Below are 15,195 nucleotides of genomic sequence, written 5' to 3'. Positions count from 1 at the left end.
CTGTCTTTCTGTGCGTCCCTTCCTACCCCCTTCCTTCCTTCTTCTCATTTGCCCGTTTTTTGTTTTTCTTTTTTTTTTCAGTTCTTTGATGATCCTGAGAAGCTACCAAATATAGCAAAAGGGAGATAACACATAACAAAATTAGAATTCTTTCTATTTATAAAAATGAGCCCCTGAAGGCTTCTACCATCCCTTCCGCCAATGTCATCTCTCACCCGGGCCTCGCCAGAGCACTCGTGGACCTCCCTTCGGTGAGGCCCAAAGTCCATCCCAGCCACGCCCTGTGGTCCCGAGTCTGAGTCCATGGTTCTGGCTTTCACTCTGCTCTGCATCCCGGCACTGCCCCCAGACCTCGACGCCCACCTCTTCAGCGAAGGCAAAACAAGGACACATTTTTCCTCCCTCTCTTCTCTCTTTCTTGTTTTCAGACTGCACTGTTTTTCTGCTGGCCAGATGACTCATTTCTTTGTCATCTCTTACCCCACTCGGCCTTTCCAGCTGCTCGAATCGCCTCTGCGTGATGCAGACAGAGCTATCGCCCCGCTGGGGTGAGATTCACTTGCACTGAATCAGCTCAAGGTGCAGCAAGGTCCAGGGAGGCCAAGGAAGAGAAGAAACAAGTCTCCAACTCTCTCAGGAGCAAAGACAAAAATATGTTCCTGCTCTCTTATCTCGTATTCAGATTGTTCAGTTGCAAAAGGGTTGAACATGATGCAGCCGGTGGTGTGTGTGGACCGGCCCTAGGTCGTGCTCCTCCTCCATCTGGTCCCCCCACCCCTAGTTATCCAGAAAGGGGGATGTTCCCAGGCAATGCCAACATGTCCATACTGCACTCTTGACATTGCAGTTTCCCGGCATCTGGGATTGCATTCCGTTTAGAAGGACTTTGAGTTCTTGAAATAAAACAGTATCTTGGTGGGCATCTGGAAAAAACACCCAAACTGATATCCCAGGCTGGGGTGCAGGACCCTATCGAGAGGGCTGGGTGGTATGGACAGCACAATGAAGAAGGTCAAGTTCCTTGTACTCACTCATTTGTTGTTTCATTCAGAATTCCTGTGAAGTGGGAGCTCTCACCATCCTTGGGTCTTACTTAAGAGTAAGGAGTGGGGTAACCTAGAAATACATGAACATCAGGGAGAAATGGGGAGGGAGTTTCACATGAGCTATTTTTACAAGATTAGGTAATGGGATAAAATTAAAAAGGGGAATTTAAGAGGAATTTTGGGAAGTTCTGAGAAACAGGACGTTTGAGGAAAGCTGAGAAAGAGAAGATCTGGAGTAAGTCTCCGTGATGAGAAGATTCCACCCCACACTTCTGTTTTGGGTGGCCTTGGCTTCTGACCTGCACTCCTGTTTTGGGTGGCCTGGGCTCCTGACTCCCTTTCCTCTGAAACTGCCTGGAGCCAGGGAGTAGCACAGCTGCTTCCTCCCAGGGAGAAAGGGATCCCCGAAGAGCGCACTGCAGGGAGACCTCAGGCACTGCGGGCGCAAAGGCTGGAGATGGCACTTCTGTTCCCTTGTGATGGGATAGGTGCAGGGAGGCTGGGAGGGTGCCAGGCTCGTGAGCCTCCCTCTGGGCCATGTTTTCCCATTGGAATCACTGTACCCAGAGCCTCCTGCAGGCTTCCCTCTCCCTCTCCCTACACCCCTCTGCCTGACACAGCAGCCCAGGGAGAATTCGTCAGGCATGAAATGTAGCAAGGCGAGGAGGGTGATCAGCACCTCCCACGGGGGAGCTCTTTTGAAAGTAATGATCAAAGATCCAGAGCCAGACCCAGGCAAGAAGGCAAGGCCTGGAAGCCCCTATGCATGCCTCCATGCCCTTAGGACACTCGGGGAAGCGGGAGGGTGGGACCTAAAGTTGTTGTGACCAAAGGGAAATGAGTCAGGGAAAGAAATGCCATGCTTCAATTTTTGTGGATGAAGGAGGGAGCAGGCCGCCAGACCACAAAATAACACCCGACCGACTAACCTACTTTGAGCTGCCAAGGGCAGGATCACAGGGGAGAAGCAGATGGAAACTGGGGCTCCGGGGTCCAGGAAGATCTGAGTCTTCCGACCAAACACCAGATGCCTCCCCTCCTTCCTGCAAATATGCACATTGCCAGATCTGTTGCAGGCTATGGAAAAGGAGACAGATGTTCGGCAGAGTGGTGGGGAGGGGTGGAGGTTGGGCTGGGGGCCTCTGCTTTGTGGGGAGACCCTCAGGCAGGGGAGTAGGCTCCATCCCGCACGGAGGAACCTGGGCAGTCTAAGGCAGGCTGGCTGTATGATGTGCTGGCAATAAAATCCCGACGGCTTCCGCTGCAGAAGTCCAGGAGGACATGACTGCGGCTCCATCTAGTCAGGCCCAGGGCGGGAATGCCCTTCCAGGAAACCAAGCCAGAGTGCTGTGGTCTCTGGGCTGCCAAAGAAGTCTCAGAAATGGTCTAGCCCTTCAGCCCACAGAAATCTCTGGGCAAAATTATCTCCCAGCATTGACAGATGAATGGATAAACAAAATGTGTTCTATCCCACAGTAGAGTATTATTCAACCTTAAAAAGGAAGGAAAAATGCTGGGCGCGGTGGCTCAAGCCTGATCCCAGAGCTTTGGAAGGCTGAGGAAGGAGGATCATTTGAGGCTAGGAGTTTGAGACTAGCCTGGACAACATTGAGAAACCTTGTCTCTACATACACACACACACACACACACACTCTCTCTGTCTCTCTCTCTCTCTCTCTCTCTCTCTCTCAGCCAGGCACGGTGGCATATGCCTGAAGTCCCAGCTCTTTGGGAAGCTGAGGCAGGAGGATCTCTTGGACCTGGTGGGTCAAGGCTGCAGTGAACCGTGTTCGTGCCACTGCACTCCAGTCTGGATGACAGAGCGAGACCCTGTCTCAAAAAAAAGAAAGAAAGAAAAAAGAAAAAAAAAAAAAAAGGACATGCTACAGCATGGATACACCTTGAAGACATTTGCAAAGTGAAATAAACCAGTCACAAAAGAAGAAACACTGTCTGATTCCAATTCTAGGATGTATGTAGAGCAGTCAGATTCCTACAGACAGAAAGTAGCAGGGTGGCTGCTGGGGGGAAATGGGGAATGGGGAGTTACTCTCTGGTGGCTACAGAGTTTCAGTTGGGGGTGATGGAGAAGTTCTGGAGATCGGTGGTCACAATGTGACATGCTTAATTCCACTGAACTGTGCACTTAACATCGTTAAGGTGGTAAATTTTGTGCTATGTGTATTTTACAACAATACAAAATACGTAGTTTCTAGAATCCTCTTCTAGATGTATGTCTGGCGTTTCTCCCGCGGGGCTGGCGCTGGAGGAAGCCAGCCAGGACAACATTGCGACTTCTCCTCCTCTGTTGCCATCATGGACTTCTCGCACCACGTGATCAAGCTCTTTTTTTCTCTTCTTCCAGAATTTAAGGGACGCTGTGAAGCAATCATGAATGCAATGAAGAGAGGGCTCTGCTGTGTGCTGCTGCTGTGTGGAGCAGTCTTTGCTTCGCCCAGCCAGGTGGGTGTCCCGGATCCCTATGTCCTGCCCCTCGAGGCTGCGATGCTTCCGGAGGCTCCAGGAGTCTGCATCCATCTGGGCCACGGGGGTGGGAATGCTGTCAGGGAGCAGAGAGGCACAGGGACCAAGGGCTGCATCGCTGCAGAGCACACAGCACACACTCCCTTCGGTACAGCAGACTCTGTATTTTCAGCCCAGTGCAGAGCCCAGGCACTTATTTTGACCTGAGTAAGCAGTTAATTCCACTCCCTGCCTGTGCCTGCCTTTTTTTGCCGCTGTTTTTAAAGAATGTATTTGAATTAATCCATAAAATACAGTTGTCCCTCATATCTGTGGAGTATTTGTTCCAGGACCCCCAAGGATACCAAAATCCAGAAATACACAAGTTCCTCATATAAAATGGTGCAGAGTTTGCATATCCTATACACATCCTTCTGTATACTTTAAATCATCTCTAAATTACTTATAATACCTAGTATAATATTAATGCTATGTAAATAGTTGTTATAATGTATTTTTTAATTTGTGTTATTTTTATTGTTGTATTATTTATATATTTTTTGGAGACAGGGTCTCACTCTGTCACCCAGGCTGGAGTGCAATGGCACAATCATAGCTCACGCAGCATCAAACTCTAGGCTTAAGCCTTGGCCTCCCAAAGCTCTGGGGTTACAGGTGTGAGCCACAAGCCCAGCTTATATTATTATTTTTAATTTTTCAAATATTTTACATCTGTTTTGGTTGAATCCACAGACATGGAACCTGCAGATATACAAGGTGGACTGTATTTATAAAAGACAATGCAAGGCCAGGCGCGGTAGCTCAAGCCTGTAATCCCAGCACTTTGGGAGGCCGAGACGGGCGGATCACGAGGTCGGGAGATCGAGACCATCCTATAGCTGGCACCCCGGTGAAACTCGTCTCTACTAAAAAATACAAAAACAGCAGGGCGAGGTGGGGAAGCCTGTAGTCCCAGCTGGGAGCTGAGGCAGGAGAATGGCGTGAACCTGGGGCCGGGCTGCAGTGAGCTGAGATCAGGCACTACACTCCCAACCTGGGCTGAAGCTGAGACTCCGTCTCAAAAAAAAAAAAAAAAAGACAATGCAGGGCAAGGCACAGTGGCTCACACCTGTAATCCCAGCACTTTGGGAGGCCGAGGTGGGAGGATCACTTGAGCCCAGGAGTTTGAGACCAGCCTGGGCAATATAGTGAAGGACTTCTCTACCACAAAAATTCAAAATTGTAGTCCAGGTGTGTGAGTGGTATGCACTTGTGGTCCCAGCTACTCTGAGGCTGGTGGGAGGATAAGCAAAGCCGGGAGGTTTGAGAGATTTTGGTGAGAGCTATGAGTTAAGCTAATGCACTCTAGCCTGGGTGACAAACTGAGATCCTGTCTCAAAAAAAAAAAGGCAATGCAAGAGCCATGAGCCACAGCAGAGGCAAGCTGCCCTCATGGTGTCTACTCTCTAGCTGAGATGGAAGTGCTACACACGCTCTCTGAAAATGCCTAGCAATAAAGGGCCTCATGGAAGTCCAAACTAGCCACACCTCTCCCCTAGAGTGGGGAGAGCCCAGGTGACTGTGTGGAGTAGACAGGCAGCTGCAACTCCACTGCCCAATATGGTGGCCACTGACCATGTGTAGTGGTTTAAATTTAAAAGAATTAAAGTTAAACATTGTTTCTTAGTCCCACTGGCCACATTCAAAGCCCTCGGTGGCCCTGTATCGCGTCTGTCGTGGACAGCACAGACAGAAAACATTTCCACCATGCAGAAAGCTCTTCTGGACAGTGCCAGTCAGAAAGGAAAGGAAAAATTGGACTAGAAGGCAGGAGATGGACTTTCACTTGGGCCAGTTACCCGAGGGGGTCTCTGAGCAGGGGCATCTGGCCGGCAGGTTCCTGTGGGCTTCTGGGTTGGCCACCTTTACTCTCAGTACACCTGGCGTGTGCTGATCCTTCCTCCACCTCTGGTTTCTTGGCAGGAAATCCACGCCCGATTCAGAAGAGGAGCCAGATCTTACCAAGGTCGGGTGAAGCTGAGGGGTACATGGGGTCATGGGAGTGGGAGGCAGGACGGGGGTGCGGGGTGCATTAGGCCCTATGAGGCCTTCTTCCACCTGCCACCTGCCTACGGTGTGACAGTGCCATTGCAGCATGATTCTACAGAGATGCCTGTGTCGGCACCATTCTCCCATCAGCTGCGGCCACGGGGCGGGTTCTGATTCTGAGGGAAGCAGAAACAGGTGTCCCCCCAAGGAGCCAGGCTGTCAGGGATCACAACCTGGTGGGGGGCGGGGGGCAGCCACCAGCCCAAGATCCTGGTTATACAGATCAGAAGGCGGAGCCCAGGAGAGAGCAAGCGGCTTGCCCAGGGCCACACAGCTGCCAGCAGCAGGGTGAGGGCAGTCACGGCGGAGGCCAGCCCCATGCTCTGGGTCTCATCCTAGGCTGTGATCCCACCACAGGGTGCCAGCGGCTTTGGTAACAACATCCCTGTGTATCCATTTCCCTCTGGTGATCTAACTGGGATGTCCCAACCGGAATGTCCCACCCAGGCAACCCCCAGACATGGTGGGGTCTCTAAGTCCACGCCTAGAGTTGACTCTAGAAGGCTGAGGAATGCGAGGCCCAGCTTCAGGTCCAAAACTACTAACCCAGGCCCTCAATTTCCCTCCTTCACGACCCAGTTCCTTTGAGTCTGGAAGACTCCGCAATACCCTTTGTAAAGGTGTTAAAAAAGGAGTGAGTCACACCTCGACTCTTAATGCCTTCACTGTTGGATGGCCTCCTGCTTCCTATGAGGGTATCCTGGCATCAGCGACCTCAAAAGCAGCAAGGGTCTGACTTACAGTGGGCACGTGCTACTTCTTTAATTAACTGAAAGTAAAGTTGTTGTTTTTTAAGTTGGCATTCTGACTTGAAAACAGAAAGATGGCATGACAATATTAATGGGAGTACTTCAACTACTTTCAGTATGCCAAAAATACTTGGAGAAGTAGCACATTTTCTGCAAAAACTAAAATGTCAATTTTCTTTGGGGCCAAAAATGCATCATTTCTGTGTGGTTAATACTTATGTGGATCAAAAACTCTGGTAGACAGTTATGCATATATATATTTGTTGATTAATTACAATGAGAAAAAGTCCAGGTGCAATGGCTCACATCTGTAACTCCAGCACTTTGGGAGGCTGATCCAGGAGGACGGCTTGAGCCCAGGAGTTCAAGACCAGCCTGGGCAACATAGTGAGACACTCCCCCCGCCGCCTCTCCCACCCCACCCCGCCTCTACAAAAAATTTTAAAAATTAGCTGGGTGTGGTGGTGTGCACTTGTACTCCCAGCTACTTGGGAGGTTGACGTAGGAAGATTGCTTGAGCCTGGGAGGCAGAGGTTGCAGTGAGCCAAGATAGCACCGCTGCACTCCAGCCTGGGTAACAGAGACCCTAAAAAAAGGAAAAAAAGAAAAAATTAGGCTGGGCGCGGTGGCTCACGCCTGTAATCCCAGCACTTTGGGAAGCCAAGGCAGGCAGATTACTTGAGATCAGGAGTTCAAGACCAGCCTGACCAATATGGTGAAACCCCATCTCTACCAAAAATACAAAAATTAGCCAGGCATGGTGGCGGGCACCTGTAATCCCAGCTACTCAGGAGGCTGAGGCAGGAGAATCACTTGAACCCGGGAGGTGGTGGAGGTTGCAGTGAGCCAAGATCGTGCCACTGCACTCCAGCCTGGGCGACAGAGTAAGATTTTGTCTCTAAATAAATAAATAAATAAATAAATCATATGAGAAGGTACTCAATGGCACTCAGAAAAGAAATGCAAATTTATTTTATTTTATTTTGAGATGGAGTCTTGCTTTGTCGCCCAGGCTGGAGTGCAGTGGTGCAATCTCAGCTCACTGCAACCTCCACTTCCTGCGTTCAAGCGATTCTCCTGCCTCAGCCTCCTGAGTAGCTGGGATTACAGGCACCTGCCACCATGCCTGGCTGATTTTTGTATTTTTAGTAGAGACAGGGTTTCACCATGTTGGCCAGGCTAGTCTCCGAACTCCTGACCTCAAGTGATCCGCCCACTTCGGCCTCCCAAAGTGCTGGGATTACAGGCGTTAACCACCATGTCCGGCCAGTATTCGTTATCTTTTTGTCTTCTAGTTGTGCCTCTTCAATAAGGGAGTATGCAATGGAGTCTATAGAAAGCAAGTGAGGGAGTTTTCTCAGTAGGTCCAAGGGTGGTAAGTCATTTCATCTTGAGTCATACTCTAATGAGGCTGGCCTGTCTTTTCTCATAGTGATCTGCAGAGATGAGAAAACGCAGATGATATACCAGCAACATCAGTCATGGCTGCGCCCCGTGCTCAGAAGCAACCGGGTGGAATACTGCTGGTGCAACAGTGGCAGGGCACAGTGCCACTCAGTGCCTGTCAAAAGTACGTACTGAGGCTGCGAGGTGGCGCATGCCTGTGATCCCAGCACTTTAGGAGGCCAAAGTGGGAGGATCACTGGAGCTCGGGAGTTCAAGACCAATCTGGGCAACATAGCAAGTCCCCTCTCTCTACAAAAAATAAAATTAGCCAGACCTGGTATGTAGTCCCAACTACTTGGGAGGCTGAGGTAAAAGGATCACTTGAGCCCAGGAGTTGCAGGCTGCAGTAATCTATGATTGTGCCACTGCACTTCAGCCTCGGTGACAGGGCAAGCCCCCATCTCTAAAACAAAACAAAACAACACAACACAAACAAAAACAAAAACACAGAAAAGCCCAGTACAAATCGACTTTAAGCTGAGGCTTCGAGTTCAGGGGTCCAGTCTCATGAGCCCTGTCCTTCATGGTCCCCAGCAAGTTCAAATCTTCAAAAGGAGCCTCCAGGCCTGTTCGACCTTAGGCAAAGGTGAAGGTATAAGCAGAAAAGGGAGCAAGACCAAGTGACCTTGGGCAAATGCCCAATTGCCTCAGTTTCCTCAGCTGTAAAGAGGCAGGAATAACAGTACACACTTCATGGTTTGCTGTGAGGATTAAATTAGCTAATTTTTGTAGACTGTACAACAGTGCCTGGCACGTAGAGCACATTCTTAATATTTTAACTCACATCATCCTTGGAGCTGCTTTGAAAGTACAGGGGACCCTTGAACAACACTTGTCTGACCTGCAGGGTCCACTTATGCATGGATTTTTTTCAACCAAAGGCAGGATGAAAACAGTATTTGTAGGATGCGGAACAGTATTTGTAGTGTGTTGCACACTGCGGGACTTGAGTGTGTGTGGACTGTGGTAGACAGGGCTCCTGGAACCATGGCGCGAGCACACAGAGGGAGGCTGTCATTAGGGGCTTCCCTGTTTATACTCAACAGGTTGCAGCGAGCCAAGGTGTTTCAATGGCGGCACCTGCCAGCAGGCCCTGTACTTCTCAGATTTCGTGTGCCAGTGCCCTGAAGGATTTGCTGGGAAGCACTGTGAAATAGGTGAGTAGGTGGGAGCATGTGAGAGGAGCTGAAATCCCACCTCCCCAGTTCTCCCCCACAGGAAGGAAAGGTAGGGTGCGGATGGCAGGGCCAAGGGTGGGGGCCAGGGACAGCACAGGCGCTTCTGCCATGGGTCGGGAAGCACAGTGCCAGGCAGCAGGCAGAGCCCAGGTGTGAATCTGGATCCAGGCTGGCACCCTCACTGCCCAGCCTATGGCTTCCCAGCCAGCCTGCGTCAGGCCTGGGGGATGACAGGGCAGAGAGGGGAGCGTCCTGAGGGCTGAATGAAAGGGGATTCCCATGTGAGGCATCCGTGCCCTGCTTTCCATCAGATACCAGGGCCACGTGCTACGAGGACCAGGGCATCAGCTACAGAGGCACATGGAGCACAGCAGAGAGCGGCGCCGAGTGCACCAACTGGAACAGCAGCGCACTGGCCCAGAAGCCCTACAGCGGGCGGAGGCCTGACGCCATCAGGCTGGGCTTGGGGAACCACAACTACTGCAGGTGAGGGCACATCCCCCAGGAGGGTTTCCCCCCGTAAGAAGCTGCTATGGCTGGGGAAAGATTCTGTCAGATCTGTCAGGGTTCTCCCAAGAAACATAACCAATATAGGATAGATGGATGGATGGATGGATGGATGGATGGATGGATGGATGGATGGATAGATGGATGGATGGACAGATGATAAATAGATGATAGATGGATAGATGATAGATGATAGACAGATGATAGGTGATACATTGATAGATAATAGATGATTGATAGATGATAGATTAGATAGATGATAGATACATAGATGATAGATAGTAGATGTAACATGATAGATGATAGATAGATGACAGACAGATAGATGATAGAGAGACAGGAGAGAGAGAAAGAGAGAGAGAGTGTGTGTGAACCCAAAGTATCTGAGACAGGTCTCAATCAATTTAGAAAGTTGATTTTGCCAAGGTTAAGGACACCCCTGTGACACAGCCTCATGAGGTCCTGAGGACATGTGCCCAAGGTGGTCAGGGCACAGCTTGCCTTTAGACATTTTAGGGAGTCATGAGACATCAATCAGCATGTGTGAGGTGTACATCCGTTTGGTCTGGAAAGGTGGGATAACTTGAAGCAAGGGCTTCCAGGCCATAGGTAGGTAAGAGACAAAAGGTTGTATTCTGAGTCCTTGATCAGTTTTTCACTGAACACACAATTGAGTCTGGCTCAGTTGATCTGCATTTTTACATAAACAATAGGGCAGAGGAAGCAATCAAATATGCATTTGTCTCAGGTAAGCAGAGGGATGACTTTCTGTCCTGCACCTGGGAAGATCAGCTATCCATTGACAATGCCAAGGTGAAAGTCAACAGAACTGTTTTAGGATAAAGATCTTCAGGCCCACAAGGAATTTCCTTGTAGGGAATTAAAAAAAAAAAAAAACAAAAAAAACAAAAAAAACCTTTGCAACTACCTTATTGAGGAATAAAATGAGAGGCAGGTTAGCCATAGTTCCTGGCTTGACATTTCCCTTGGCTCACTGACCCTGGGGTCCCCAGATTTGTTTTCCTTTCACACCAGATAGAAAGACATTTATGTTAAGGAACTGGTTGACAGGATCGTGGGGGCTGGCAAGTCTGAAACATGTAGGTAAGCCAGGCTGGAAATGCAGGCAGGAGCTGAGGCTGCTGTCTTAAGGCAGAATTTCTTATTCAGGAAACCTCATATTTGCTCTTAAGGCCTTTAAGTAATTGGATGAGGCCCAACTACATTATCTAGGACAATTTCCTTTTCTAAAGTCAGCCGGCTGTAGGTATTAACCACATCTATAAAACACTTTCACAACTCCTAGATGAATGTTTGATTAACTGACTGGGTGCCACAGCCTGGCCAAGTGACACATAAGACTATTCCAGTCCACGCCTTGTCAACTTGGCACCCACATGCAACTCCTTAAACCATACTTCACCGCCAAGTAAACACAGGAACGAAATCATACTCCTGCCTAACATGATACAACTACCAGTGTATAACCAAAAATGCACTCCTGGCTGGGCGCAGTGGCTCATGCCTGTAATCCCAGCACTTTGGGAGGCTGAGGCAGGTGGATCGCCTGAGGTTAGGAGTTCAAGACCAGCCTGGCCAACACGGTGAAACCTCGTCTCTACTAAAAATATAAAAATTAGCCAGGCATAGTGGTGGGCGCCTGTAATCCCAGCTACTCAGGAAGCTGAGGCTGGAAAAATGCCCAAACCCAGGAAGCAGAGGTTGCGGTGAGCAGAGATGCGCTGCTGCACTCCAGCCTGGGAGAAAGAGCGAGGCTCTGTCTCAAAAAAGCACTCCCCATTCCTCCAGAAAAGGATAGCAAACCTTGGGTCCTAGAGGAGAGGCTTCACCTTTGACCTACCCTGGCCCTTCCCTTGGCTGATTTTTCAGAAACCCAGACCGAGACTCAAAGCCCTGGTGCTATGTCTTTAAGGCGGGGAAGTACAGTTCCGAGTTCTGCAGCACCCCCGCCTGCTCTGAGGGTAAGTGGCAACCATCCCTCCTTTCCCTGAGTGTCCCTGGGGGAGGAGAGTCTGGGAGGACAGGCCGAAAGCCCTCCTGCGCCTGAGGGGAGAAAGGGGAGGCCAGGAGTGAGTCATTTTGGTTGCAGAGGGAAGAAAGACAGGACTTAGGTCTGTGCCTGGGCTTGGCCTCTGACTGGCTATTTGTCTGACCTGGAGCTGATCTCCTCACACTCTGACCCTCAGTTTCCTCCACTATGGAGGAGAGGATGGGGCTGAATCAGTGGTTTTCAGTCCTTTTGAGAATGAATGAAGATTCTCCCTTTTTTGATTAATGGGTGAATGGGCCTTTCTCTCTCTTTTGCTCCCTCTCAAACCTGTTAATGCAAAAACAAACAAACAAACAAACAAAAAAACCCACAAACTTCCAAAATTGAACAAAGAAAATATTAAGTTACAAGGCCAGGCACAGTGGCTTATGCCTGTAATCCCAGCACTTTGGAAGGCTGAGGTGGGTGGATAACCTGAGGTCAGGAGTTTGAGACCAGCCTGGCCAACATGATGAAACTGTGTGTCTACTAAAAATACAAAAATTAGCTGGGTGTGGTGGCAGGCACCTGTAGTCCCAGCTACTCAGGAGGCTGAGGCAGGAGAATTGCTTGAACCTGGGAGGTGGAGGTTTCAGTGAGCCAAGATGATGTCACTGCACTCCAACCTGGGCGATGGAATAAAAAAACTGTTTCAAATAAAAAAAAAGAAAGAAAAAAATCCTAAGTTACAGAAAGGTACTATGAATTCAGTGGTGCTTTTACAAATCATTACATTATTTATCACAGCACTATGAAAGATATTTTTTTAAGTTCTAAATATTTTTAGGGCAGGCACAGTGGCTCATGTCTATAATCCCAGCACTTTGGGAGGCTGAGGCGGGAGAACTGCTTGAGCCCAGGAGTTTGAGACCAGCCTAGGCAACAAAGTGAGACTCCATCTCTACAAAAAATACAAAAATTAGTAAGGTGTGGTGGCACATGCCGATGGTCCCAGCTGCTTGGGAGCCTGAGGTGGGAGGATCGCTTGAGCCCGGGAGATTGAGGCCGTGGTGAGCAATGATTGTGCCACTGCACTCCAGCCTGGGTGACAGTGGGATCCTGTCTCAAAATAAATACATAAATATGTATGTGTGTGTGTGTGTGTGTGTATATATATATATATATATATAAAACACACATATATTAAATTTGTACATGATATATATAAACACGCATCAGCTATGTGCATTCAGCACCCAGGTCCACAGGTGATGCCTGTGACTCTGAAGACTTTATGGTGACTCTAAAGCATCCTCCCCTTCCCCCATGATCTGGTCTAAATGAGGACTTGCAGATCTAGATAATCTTGAAAATCCCTTCCATTTATGGTATTTATGTATAGAAGTATGCTTTGTCAGTTTCAGGTGGGGAGAAAAAAATGGAAAAATGGGGGAAATAGATGAAAACAGGCAGCACTCTACGGCTCATCCCCTCCTCCTTCCCAAGCCCATCATCAGATCCTCAGGACACTGGCAGACACAGTCTGAGAAATAACTCCCACCCCAGCCCTACTGAAGCACCTTGGTTCACCGCAGCCTGTTAAGTGTACACAAGGAAACCCCTACCAGCTTTCAAAGCAGCTCCAGAAACAGTCCCCGCTCATGGAACGCAGCAGCCTTCCTGCTGAACCTGAAGATGCCCCCAGTCTGTCTCTCAACACAGCAATCTAGGGAGCCACTTCCGGTGGAGATGAAACCCCCCTGCCATCTCTAAGTAAAAGGACTCAAAGAAGGGGGAAAAGGCTCAGGCCGGGCGCGGTGGCTCACACCTGTAATCCTAGCACTTTGGGAGGCTGAGGCAGGCGGATCACCTGAGGTCAGGAGTTCAAGACCAGCCTGACCAACATGGTGAAACCCCATCTCAACTAAAAATACAAAATTAGCCTAGCATGGTGGCGCATGCCTGTAACCCCACCTACTTGGGAGGCTGAGTTAGGAGAATCGCTTGAACCCAGGAGGTGGCAGTTGCAGTGAGCCGAGATCGCACATTACACTCCAGCCTGGGCAACAAAAGGGGAAGTGTGAGGTGTTACACTCTTCTCAGTGCTGGGCTAGTGGCCTCCAGCTTCCCCGGCCGGCAGCTCTTCTTCAAGCCCCAGCCCCGACTTGCATGCTTCAGAATTTGTTTTTGTTTCAGTTTGAGAATTCTTTTCTTCTAGGAAACAGTGACTGCTACTTTGGGAATGGGTTAGCCTACCGTGGCACCCACAGCCTCACCGCATCGGGTGCCTCCTGCCTCCCGTGGAATTCCATGATCCTGATAGGCAAGGTTTACACAGCACAGAACCCCAATGCCCAGGCACTGGGCCTGGGCAAACATAATTACTGCCGGTAGGTAGCACAGGGGCGGGGGGTTCAGGTTTTGGCAGAACGTGGGATTAGGGTGTGAGATGGGGGAAGATTCAATGCCTCAAGTTACATGACAGACCCAGTATGTGGGAAACACCCATCAATACTATCTAGTCCAACCTCTTCACTTGCTAGAATAACACTTATTGTGAAAAGGAAGGTCTGCCAGTTTTCCAACCCAAATCCCAAGTTAAGGGTCCTGGCCTGTAACCATTTAGTCCTCAGTTGTTCTCATGACATCTTTATTCCAACGATTTGTAAGAGTTCCATAACAGGACAGCTCACACAGTTCTGCCCAACAGCCCTATGAGATTAGAACACTGCATTACTGATTGCATAACAAAGTTAAAGAGAAGTTCTCCTAGGGTGGGGGTGTGCCACAAAGTCAAGATGAACTCAGCGTCCTCCCTCCCAGCTCAGTGGTTTTCATCGGTTTACTGAGTCTCCTACTCTTACATGGCCTGTGATGTGACTGAAAATGGGATTGAAAACCTTAAACTCCTGACCTGGTCTGGTGGTGTACGCCTGTAATCCCAGCACTTTGGGAGGTTGAGGCAGGAGGATCACTTGAGCCCACGAGTTCAAGACCAACCTGGGCAACATGGCAAGACCCCATCTCTGTAAAAATTAAAAAATAAGAAGATAAAAAGGAAACGTTAAACTCCCTTATCATTTAGGAATCCTGATGGGGACGCCAAGCCCTGGTGCCACGTGCTGAAGAACCGCAGGCTGACATGGGAGTACTGTGATGTGCCCTCCTGCTGTAAGGACTGGGCCCCGGCCACCTCCCTGCACCTGGTTTCCCTTCTTCACCATCTCCTCGTCACTTTCTAGGCCTCCATGGCTGTCCGGTGCAGATTGTGTGCCTACCAGACTTCCAGGCTGGGTGTGGAGGGGGCTTCCATGACTGAAGCCATGGTGGGTGGACAGGTGTCCATGTCCCATGCATGGGGGTGGTGGGGAGTGGCGAGAAGAAAGAAAAGAACACAGCAACCTCTCTGAGAAGTCAGTAGGCTCTACCCCACTCTCTCTAGACGCCTCTATTGGTGATGCTGACAGTAATGGGGAATGAGGAGGAGGCCTCGCATGCATGGCTCCTTAGATGATAAAGTGCCTTCACCACATTCGTCCAATAGCGTGGTGGAGGTGGTCTTCCCACCTCCAGTTCACTGAGTAGGAAGCAGTCTCCCAGACGCCAGGTGGCCTGCCCAAGCTTGCTGGGCGCCGGGAGGTAAAGCCAGGGCCTGCCCTCATGCCCTCTGACCCCAAGGCATGTACTTCCACTGTGAGCTCTCCCGC

The 15,195-nt window shown here is 49.7% G+C and overlaps 1 protein-coding gene across 4 annotated transcripts in view; it reads left to right on the top strand.

Moving 5' to 3' along the window:
- The window catches only part of PLAT (plasminogen activator, tissue type), a 41,246-nt gene that overhangs the window by 19,898 nt on the left and 6,153 nt on the right, over positions 1 to 15,195 (top strand). For all 4 annotated transcript variants that reach the window (XM_021942276.2, XM_021942274.2, XM_021942275.2 and 1 more), the window contains exons 2-9: positions 3,412 to 3,509; positions 5,493 to 5,535; positions 7,800 to 7,937; positions 8,860 to 8,970; positions 9,303 to 9,477; positions 11,389 to 11,480; positions 13,707 to 13,878; positions 14,574 to 14,659. In XM_021942276.2, the coding sequence (XP_021797968.2) occupies positions 3,438 to 3,509; positions 5,493 to 5,535; positions 7,800 to 7,937; positions 8,860 to 8,970; positions 9,303 to 9,477; positions 11,389 to 11,480; positions 13,707 to 13,878; positions 14,574 to 14,659 (889 nt within the window). In that variant the 5' untranslated portion in view covers positions 3,412 to 3,437. The remainder of the gene's footprint in view (positions 1 to 3,411; positions 3,510 to 5,492; positions 5,536 to 7,799; positions 7,938 to 8,859; positions 8,971 to 9,302; positions 9,478 to 11,388; positions 11,481 to 13,706; positions 13,879 to 14,573; positions 14,660 to 15,195) is intronic.

This window comes from Papio anubis, chromosome 8, assembly GCF_008728515.1.
Source record: "Papio anubis isolate 15944 chromosome 8, Panubis1.0, whole genome shotgun sequence".
Classification (NCBI taxonomy): domain Eukaryota; kingdom Metazoa; phylum Chordata; class Mammalia; order Primates; family Cercopithecidae; genus Papio; species Papio anubis.
The sequence above is the reverse complement of the archived record's forward strand: the minus strand, read 5'-3'. Positions and strand labels throughout refer to the sequence as shown.